Raw genomic sequence first — 9,798 nt, 5'->3', positions numbered from 1 at the left:
CCTCCGGGCCGCAGCGACGACGAGCGGGTGCGTAGCACGACGCCCGGCGGTGGGAAGGGCTGGCCCAAGGCAACGCGGCGCTCCCGTGAAGCCTGGACCAGAACCCAGGACAGCGCTGTACCCCTTTCCCTAACGGAGCGCAGAGACCCTGTCTCTTCCCTCGCCCATGCATGAGACTTAGCTCATCATTGGTGATTGTACTCAAATAGCCATCCTCTTTGGTTAGGACTATGCAACTAAAGTACTGTGACCCTTGAAGGGGATTGGACGGACAGTTTGCTAATAGTGAAAATCAGCTATCTGGGGCCCTGCAGGGATAGGACCAAGCAAATAAAGGTGTATGCAACTTAAAGAGGAGATTGGTCAGTTTTGCCATCACTAGCCTTAAAATGCGCCATTCCAGAGACAGACCGGAGGGTTCTGACCAGCAGCAAGACGAGATTAGAGTGGAGCGAATGTTTGGACCCGTACTGGAAACCATCTAGACCTACATCACCCAAGACAGCAAGACCGTGAGGAGCAGCAATAGAGAAGCAGGCAGCAGCACCAGGGGACTAACAAAAACGAAAGTGCCGATCATCTTTGTGCTAGCGGGTAGAGGAGGATGAGTACCTCCAGGCACTTAGAAAAAACTCACAGTCCTTGAGTCAATAATGACTCAGCACTTAATGGTGAAAGCCAATAAAGCTGTACTGACCTTAGCAAGACAAAGGCTAGGTTCCAGTGGAGCAGAAGACAGGAACTAGGCAAAGAAGTGAGACTACCTGCAGGCATGGCCAACCAAAAGCTGAGGTGGTCTTGGTTGACAACTCACTGCTCTGGAATAGATTCTGACTCATAGCCTGGGATAGGAAGCTGTCAATCTTTATGGGAGTAGAAAGCCTTGTCTTTCTCCTGTAGAGCACCTGGTCGTTTTGAACTGCTTACTTTGTGGCTAGCAGCCTCCTTTGCCTGGTTAGAGTTGGAAGCTGTTCTAATTGACAAGCTGTCTTCTGAAGTGTTCCTGTTACTTCTGAGTTGATCCTGATTATAACCTATTACTTCCCTAATAAACCCCATAAATGTGAGAGTAGTCTGAGTTCTGTGATAATTGCAACAAGTTATTAAGCCCAGCAGAGAAGTAGACAGTGCGGTGCAGAGGACCCTTGGTGTCAGACTGGTAATGTTTTCAAGCTTAAATTCTGAGCACCCTGGTTTGCAAAAAGGGATAAATGGCAGTGAAAGCCTGAAATCCAGTTGCCAAGTCCCCACATGAATGAAGGTTTCTGTCATTAACCAAGGACGCAGATAATCTTACCCTCAGGCAGAGTGTCTTAGAAAGTGGATTGCTTCCACCCCTCTCTGGTCAATCTCTTCAGGGCTTGCCTAGGTGTGACCTTGATGGAGGTCACAATACTGAGGATGATAAGGTTTGGGGGGTCACATAGCTGTGAGTCATGCCCTATCATTTTTCCCCTGGCTGCCTTGGTCGGATGGCCCTGGGCCAATCTTGTCAGCCCTTCTACCTAACAATGTTCGGGTCCCAATCATGGTCTTTCGTTCCTGCTTCTGTGGTTCCACCTGTAATTGTGACACATTGATCTGCCACTGATCATGCTTAGCATTTCCTTTGCCCACCCATGCCCTCTTTGAAGCATGGCATCTCCAGGAACCCTGGGTCATCATTTTCATCCAGATGATGGGTCTGTGACTTGTATATTTTAAGAATTAATAAATGTTCTGTTGACATTATCGTCGAGGTCTCTTTTGTACCTTAGAAGAATAAAACGATTGGGAATCGGAGGCATGTCTGACTCCCACCCCAAGGTACCGTTGGGGTGTTGTTTCTTCTCATTCCCCCCCTGCAGTAAGGTGGTTTCTGACACTGCTACTCCCCTTTTGACAACCATTCCCTTTCTTTTTTTTTTTTTTAATCTGCATGCTGATCGGTCTTTTTTTTTTTTAACATTTTATTAGGGGCTCATACAACTGTTATCCCAATCCATACACACATCAATTGTGTAAAGCGCATTTGTACATCGTTTCTCAAAACATTTTCTCTCCATTTAAACCCCGACATTAGGTCCTCATTTTTCCCCTCCCTCCCCGCTCCCCCCTCCCGCATGAGCCCTTGTCCCTTTCTTAAAACACAGGGGGATCCCCCTAGTGACTCAGTGGGCTTACTATTGGGCCCTAACTGGAAAGTCAGTGGTTCAAAACTATCAGCCTCGGTTGGGAGAAAGCTAAAGCAGCCTGCTTCCATAAAGAGTGTTAGCTCTGGAAGTCCTTGGGGGAAGTTCTGCTCTGCCCTAGGGGGTCTCTGTGAGTGGGATCCATTCGACCATAGTGAGTGGTTTCCTTAAACATGTGTGGTAGGCAGCCCCTTCCTCTGACTGTCCTCCAACCTCAAAGGTGGCCCCACGATCTCCGTTCTGGGTCTTCCTCCTCTCCATTTCAGAAGGCCTTAGTCTTATGTCCTCTGCGTTACTCTGCTTAGGCTTTGTCCCTGAGAGGGCCTATCCATGCTCATAGACTTTAACACCATCTGGAGGCCAATGGCCCCACATTTATAGCTTCAGTGCTGACCTCTCCATGGAGCTCCAATTGTTTGACCTCTCTTATTGGAATTGCCACTCGTAAGGTTTTCAAAAGCTAGTTCCTCAGAAGTAGACAGCCTAGCTCTTCTTTGGAGTCTGCTCTTAGTTTGAACGCTCCGCTGAAACCTGTTCCCCGTGGGTTGACCTGTTAGCATTTCAAATACCAGTGACATAACTTCCAGCATCACAACAGCATGTAAGCCACCGCAGTCGGACACACTGCCCGGCAAGTGGTGGCTTGTCTGACACTTGCTCGTGAGTAGCTAAAGCAAATGGAAGAAATGATGAAGTAAAAAGAACTAAATCAAAAATTTCAAAGGTCAGTTTGAGAAGACAGAGTTTTGTAATGAAATGTGCAAAGACCTGGAGTTAGAAAACCAAAAGGGAAGAACAGGCTCATGTCTTAAAGCTGAAAGAACTAAAAGGGGGAAAATTCAAACCCCAAGTTGTAATACTAAAAGATGATGCAGACAAACCATTGAGCAGTGCAGGAGGCATCAAGTGAAGCTGGAGGGGAGGGGGAGTGAGTCACTCGTTGCACCAAAAAGAACGAACGGCTATGAAATCATTTCAAGAGGTAGCATATGATTGATGTTCCTGAAGGAAGTTCAAACTTCATTGAAGACATTAGCAATAAACCAGGCTTCAGGAATTGACAGAATACCAATGGAAATGTTTCAAGATGCTGAGAAAGTACTGGAAGCATTCACCCATCTGCACCAAGAAATTTGGAAGACAGGTACCTGGCCAACCAACTGGAAGAGATCCCTGTTTGTGCCCATTCCAAAGAAAGGTAGCCCAATTGAACGCACAAATTGTAGAATATCGTGATTAATAGCACATGCAAGTAAAAATTTGTGAGAGATCATTCAACAATGATAAAACAACAGTATAAAAAAACAACAGTGCATTGACAGGAAGCTGCCAGCAATTCAAGCTGGATTCAAAAGACGTGGAAGAGATGTCATTGCTGATGTTAGATTTGGCTGAAAGCAGAGAAATAAGAAAAATGTTTCTTTCTTTGGTTGACCATGAGAACACATTTGTCTATGTGAATCATAACAAACTATGGATCGCATTGAGCAGAATGGGAATTCCAGAACACTGTGCTCATGTGGAACCTGTACGTGGACAAGAGGCAATTGTTCCAACAGAACAAGGGGATGTTGCCTGGCTAAAAAACCAGGAAAGGTGTGTGTCAAGGTTGTGTTCTCATACCATACTTACTCACTCTGTGTGCTGAGCCATAGATCGAGAAGTGGACTCTAGAAAACTCAGCATTAGGGGTGGAGGAAGACTTGTGAACAGCCTGCTGTGTGCAGATCACCCAACCTTGTTTGCTGAAAGTGAAAGGCCTTGATCACTTGCTGATGATGATCAATTGCAGCGTTCAACGTGGATTGTAACTCAATATAAAGAAAACCAAACTCCTCACAACTGGACCAATAAATAACATCACGATGAGCAGAGAAAACATTGAAGTTGTGAAAGCTTTCATCCTGCTGGGATCCACAATCAGTGCTCATGGAAGCAGCAGTCAAGAGATCAGACAATGCATTGCATTGGGTCCGTCTGCGGCATACGATTTCTTCAAAGTGTTGAAGAGCAAGGATATTACTATGAAGACGCAGGTGTGTCTGAACCAGGCCAAGGTATTTTCAGTGGCATCATGTGCGTGTGAAAGTTGCACATTGAATAAGGAAGACCAGAGAAAAACAGATGCATTTGAATTGTGATGCTGGCAAAGAATATCGACAATGCCCTGACTGCCAGAGACCAGGCCCTGGAGAAAGACATCGTGCTTGGGAAAACAGAGGAAGGTCCTCAATGAAGTGAATTGATGGGCAGCAATGTGGCAGCAAGGATGGGCTTTGACACAGGAACAATTGCAAAGATGCTGCAGTACCATGCAGTGTTCCAGGCCATTGTGCACCAGGTCCCTGTGGGTCACAACTGACACCACGGCATCGAACAACACCCACAGGGACCGTCCACAGAGTAAACATCTGTCTCGGAAGACCTGCAGCTAGAGCCCTTCTTAGAAGCGAGATTGTGCTTTGGACGTGCTATCAGGAGCAACCAGTCTCTGGAGAAGGGCAGCAGCAGAAACGAGATAGGCGCTCAATGAGATGAACTGACAGTGGCTGCAGCAATGGCTCCAACTTAGGAACAATTGCGAGGTTGGCGCAGGTTCAGGCCATGTTTCATTCTATTGCACCGAGGGTCACGGTGAGTTGGGACCAACTTGAAGTCACTTCACCACCACCACAATGGTTGGAATTGACTCAAGGTCAACACACATGTACGCACATGCATGCACGCATGCACACATATCTAACAGGCACATGGCAAAACCAGATTCTTGATTCTTACATATGACCGTTGTTTTCTTAGTCTCTTCCATCTCAGTGACTGACAACCGTCTGCCAGATTTTCAGTCACACCTATCATTATCTGAAACGGTCTTCATGATTTTTTGTTTCTTGTCTTCTCTTCTCTAGACCATCAACAACTAGTAGAATAGTTCACTACATTCTCAGACCTAGAACCATACGTGGACCTAAGGTTTGGAATAGATTTTTTATTTTTCCTCTCAAAGACTAGATCTTACTAAAACCCAGTGATGTTCAGAGTTAGCATAATTTGGAGCTGTTCAGGAATTTCGACGAAGTGCACCTTCACAGAAATCAGTGTTGTTTTTGTATACTATATTGCTGAGACCACTGTGTTTCATGTACCAGAATCAATTTTTTTTAAGTCAGATGGAAAAAGCAATGCAGTCCCAGAAAATAGAACCATAATATTAAACTATCCAATAGAGCCAGAGAAGGAAGCGAGTGGGGGTGAGAGAACAGGTGAAGCCCTGCCTCCAAGGTTGAACAGGAAGTCCAGTGCGAAGTACATGTCCACAGTCACTGAACCAAAAGCAACAACAGAAACCTGTGTGAGAATCCTTAGAGTCCCTCTAGTCCTGAGACCCGAAAGATGGAGACCACGCAAACATCTATCACGTGATGAATCCGCGCACCAGCATAAGGGGATATTGCTCCGCCATAAAAGGGAATAAAGTGTTGACTCAACATGACGAACCTTGGAAACATTATGCGAAGGGAAAGTAGCCAGTCACAAAACGCCATCACATCCCGCGCTGCCCAAAGCCGCCAAGTGCACCGCGGAGGACAGGGCAGCCCCAGCAGCACAGCGAGCATTGGAGGCGTCTCCCAAGAGGTGGAAGTCAGACATCCGGTCGTTCTCTGCCCCTTGCGTGATTCTGACACCGCTTGCCCGCCCCACAGCACTTTCCCCTTCTCTCCTGGGTTTGATCATTCATCACAACACACACACAACTCACACACGTACTCGCGATTGTGCTGTTCATCAGGGAAGGACGGGGCTCTCGCTGGAGTCCACTTAGCGGTAAGAGGAAAGCTCAGGAGATGGGTTACAGTTTTCATTGAGGGCAGTTTCTCACCAAGACAGCTCAGCTGTCTCTTGACTGCCGCAGAGGTTCTTTACTTGGGCCCCCCTCAGGGGCACTGCCACAGGGCACCTGGCCTCTGCCCTTCAACAAGTGCCCGCGGGCACACCACTCAATCAGTAAACCTGCTGCGTGTCGCCGCTCAGCCCTCCTGCTCAGTGGGCTGGCAAACTCACCACAGCCATCTTCAGTTTCTTCCCGGGCGGGTTACAGCTCGATCTGTCTGTATCCTGGGACGAAGAGTCTCGGCACAGAGACCCCCTGACACTCCAGACTCTGTTTTTGATGGTCGTGAGGTCCCCCTTAGCTTCTGTGGGATTACCTGCTCTATAAGATCCCAAGGGGACCAATCCCTAATTTGCTTAGTCATCAACCAATCCCTGCAACGGTTGGCTGTACTTTTATTTACTTTGTAACCGGTCCAATCCCTTTGCAACATTGTAACCGAGCAGACCTACAAACCCAAGGCCAGCAAGGCTACCAAGAGAGAACCTGGTGTGCTCTCACCCTACGTTGTAAGAGTCCATTTACACAAAAATGTCCGGAAACGGCAAATCCAGAAAGTCAGAAAGTGAATCAATGGTTGCTGCAGCTTCAGGGTAGAAACCGATTCAGTACAAAGGACACAAAGTCTCTTATTGGAGTTACAGCAAATATTCTTTGTCTTTTATAAATCATTTTATTGCCTCTGACAGCTCTTATAACAATCCCTACAGCAAGTGTATCAAAACACATTTGTACTTATGTTGCCATCCTCATTCTCAAAACATTTTCTTTCTACTTGAGCCCTTGGTATCAGCTCCTCTTTTTCCCTCCCTGTCCCCCTCCCACCCTTGTGAACCCTTGATAAATGATAAATTATGTTCATATCTTGTACCATCTGTGTCTCCCTTCAATCGTGTTTCACTGTTCGTCCCCGTGGGGTAGTGGGGTGGTGGTGGTTATACCTCGATGGTTGTGATCAGTTCACCCTTTCGCCCCCTTCTCACCCCACCTTCCCCCGACCCTCATGGTATCGATACTCCCATTACTGTTTCTGAGGGGTTATCTGTCCTGGACTCCGGGTGTCAAGAGCTCTTATCTGTACCAGTGTACATGCTCCAGTCTAGCCGGATTTGTAAGGTAGAACTGGGGTCATGATAGTGGGGGGTGGGGCATTAAAAAACTTGAGGAACGTGTGTTTCGTGGATGCTGTACTGCAGCCTGGCTGGCTCGTCCCTTCCTGTGACCCTTCTGTGAGGGGATGTCCAGTTGTCTACAGATAGGCTTTGGGTCTCCACTCTGACTCCCCTCATGCCCATAGATAGGATTGTTTGGGGTCTTCTGATGCCTGATACCTGATCCCATTGACACCTCATGATCTCACAGGCTGGTGTGTTTCTTCCATGTGGGCTTTGCTGCTTCCCTGCTAGATGGACAACAATTATTCTAAAACTAGATTATGGTGAGCATTGCACAACTTGCTGAACTTAATAAAAATCATTGAGCTGTACACTTAAATGGGTGAGGTTTTTTTTTTAATATTGAAAAGGTTTATAGTTAGCATGAGCCAGCTGGGCTCAGTTTAGATGATTCCGATTCTGTTGGCAACATCCAGAGCGTCGTAGTCAGGAGCCCGTCGAACACACGCCTTCTTCTCACGTCAGGCCCGATCCAGGTGTTGACCTTGGCCACGTCAGTGTCACCCAGCTTCTTCGCAGCCTGTTTGGTCTGGGGCTTGTCGGCTTTGACATCCACAGTGAACACAGGTGTGTTGTTCTCTTCGATCTTCATGGCAGACTCCGTGGTCCAGGGGAACGTGATGATGGCAGAGTGGTCCAGCTTGTTTCTCCTGGGGGCGCCCTTCCGAGGCCATTTGGGCTGCCTTCTTCATCTCAGGGTCTTGGGCCGCCGGAAGGTGGGTGACGTGCGGATCTTTTTTGTGGCTGTGGACGCCCCTCTCAGGACGGCCTTCTTGGCTTTTAAAGCCTTTGCTTTGGCTTCCGTTTGGGGAGGGGCAGGAGCTTCCTTCTTCGCCTTCGGGGCCATCTTCTTAAATGGGTGAATTTGATGGTAGGTAAGTTATATCTCATGAAACTCAGTTAAAAACAAACAACAAAATAAGCCAAACGATGTCCCTGGCGAAGGACATCACTCACGGAGTGAAGGGCAGAGACAAGGAAGAAGGCCTCAACGAGAGGCGCTGACACCGGGCTGCCGCAATGGACTCGGACAGGAGAAGGTGGTGAGGGTGGTGGTGGGTGGGTGGGCCTCGGGGTCTGTTGTGCAGGGGTTGCTATGAGCTGGTAGTGACTCCAGACTCCATGGCGCCGAACAACGTGTCACTGTACTCTGCTGGAAACCCTCGATTCCTAGCCGACTCAGAGTCAAAGCCAGACCTTAACAGTCACCCCTACAGCCGGTGGTGGGCTCGACAGCCAGCCCTGTATCACCTCCTGATTACCTAGCCCTCTCTCGCTCTCCTCTAACCAGCCCAGGGTCTGTGCTGTTCCTCGCACGGGCACCCTCTGCTCTCAGCGCCTTTGCACCTGCTATTCCCTTGGCCCTAAATAATACACTTTCTTCTAATATTATAGTACGGTCTTCCTTACCTTCTTCGAGATTCTAGTCAAGTGTCCTTTTCTTAGAGAGACTTTTCCTGGCCCACTCTAACCCACACACCTGTTAAAATGCCCTTTCCTAAACTTTTATTTTTCTCCTCGAGTAGTAACCACGTGGGAGTTGTGGCTGTTACATAGAACGCGTATGCTTTCTGTCTGTCCCACTAGAATCAACTTCCACGAGAGAATGGGGACCCCAAAATGGACTCGTAGCTCCTCCCTGGAGGCTTCCTGAGGTTGGCATTCTTTGTGGGAGCGGTAGCCTCATCGTTCTCTTTTGGAGCATCTGGTAGGAGTTAGAAGTCCACCAGAGTACGAATAATGGTTTCATTTTTGTTGCTCTGCTGAATCCCCCAATGCCTAGAACAGTTCTTGACACAGGATAAACTCTCAACAAATGTGTTGAATCAATCACTGAGCAATATTCCACAGAGTCTTTCTATAGTTATTTACTTCATTCTTTTTCATCTTATCACACGGAATGGGAAGTCTCGGCTGCCATCGAGTCCCGTCTGACTCAGAGGACCCTTTGGGACAGACCAGCACTGCCCCGAAGGTTTCCACGCTGTCATCTCTTTGGAAGCAGACTGCCTGCCACCTCTGGTAGACAACGAACTACCGACTTTTGGTTTGTAGCGGAGACCGTAACCACTCATACTTTAATTTACTTAAGCAAATAATACTTTATTTAAATAACCCCTTATTACTGAAGGAAATCTAGCAGTGAACTTTCTGTGACATGGAAAGTTAGGTATTTATTTACTATTAGGAAAGGCCCTAGAGAGAGAATTTATGAGCCAAAGAATATGAATATATTAAATTTTTATAGATATTTCCAAATCTCCCTAAAAGATACACTAATTTTACACACCTCAGTCATAGGAATGGAAAGTTCCCCCAATCCTCATCAACAATAGATGCTATCAACTGGTTCAATCTGCCCTAAATTCACAAATGAGAAATGCTGCTTTATTACAATTTCATTTCTTAACTATCAGTGAAATGAAACATCGGTTCTCTTTTTTTAAAATCATTTTATTGGGAGTTAGTATTATATCATTCCCTAATTCAATCACATCAAGCAGTAGTGTACAATTTCTACCACAATCAGTTTAATCTGTTCATTTCTTGATCAATTATTATT

The 9,798-nt window shown here is 46.9% G+C and overlaps 1 protein-coding gene and 1 pseudogene across 1 annotated transcript in view; both read right to left on the bottom strand.

The window, feature by feature from the left end:
• PSME3 (proteasome activator subunit 3) overlaps nt 1-6,292 on the bottom strand; it is a 13,654-nt gene extending 7,362 nt beyond the window's left edge. Inside the window, exon 1 of the mRNA XM_045299812.1 lies at nt 6,231-6,292. Within this exon, the coding sequence (XP_045155747.1) occupies nt 6,231-6,239 (9 nt within the window). The 5' untranslated portion in view covers nt 6,240-6,292. The remainder of the gene's footprint in view (nt 1-6,230) is intronic.
• A 1,326-nt stretch (nt 6,293-7,618) lies between these two features.
• Nucleotides 7,619-8,082, bottom strand: LOC101660065 (annotated as a pseudogene).
• Nucleotides 8,083-9,798: the final 1,716 nt, after the last annotated feature.

The sequence above is a fragment of the Echinops telfairi genome, unplaced genomic scaffold, assembly GCF_000313985.2.
Source record: "Echinops telfairi isolate 266 unplaced genomic scaffold, ASM31398v2 ScPeMD7_7458;HRSCAF=8496, whole genome shotgun sequence".
Lineage (NCBI taxonomy): Eukaryota > Metazoa > Chordata > Mammalia > Afrosoricida > Tenrecidae > Echinops > Echinops telfairi.
This window is presented reverse-complemented; position numbering and strand designations above follow the sequence as displayed.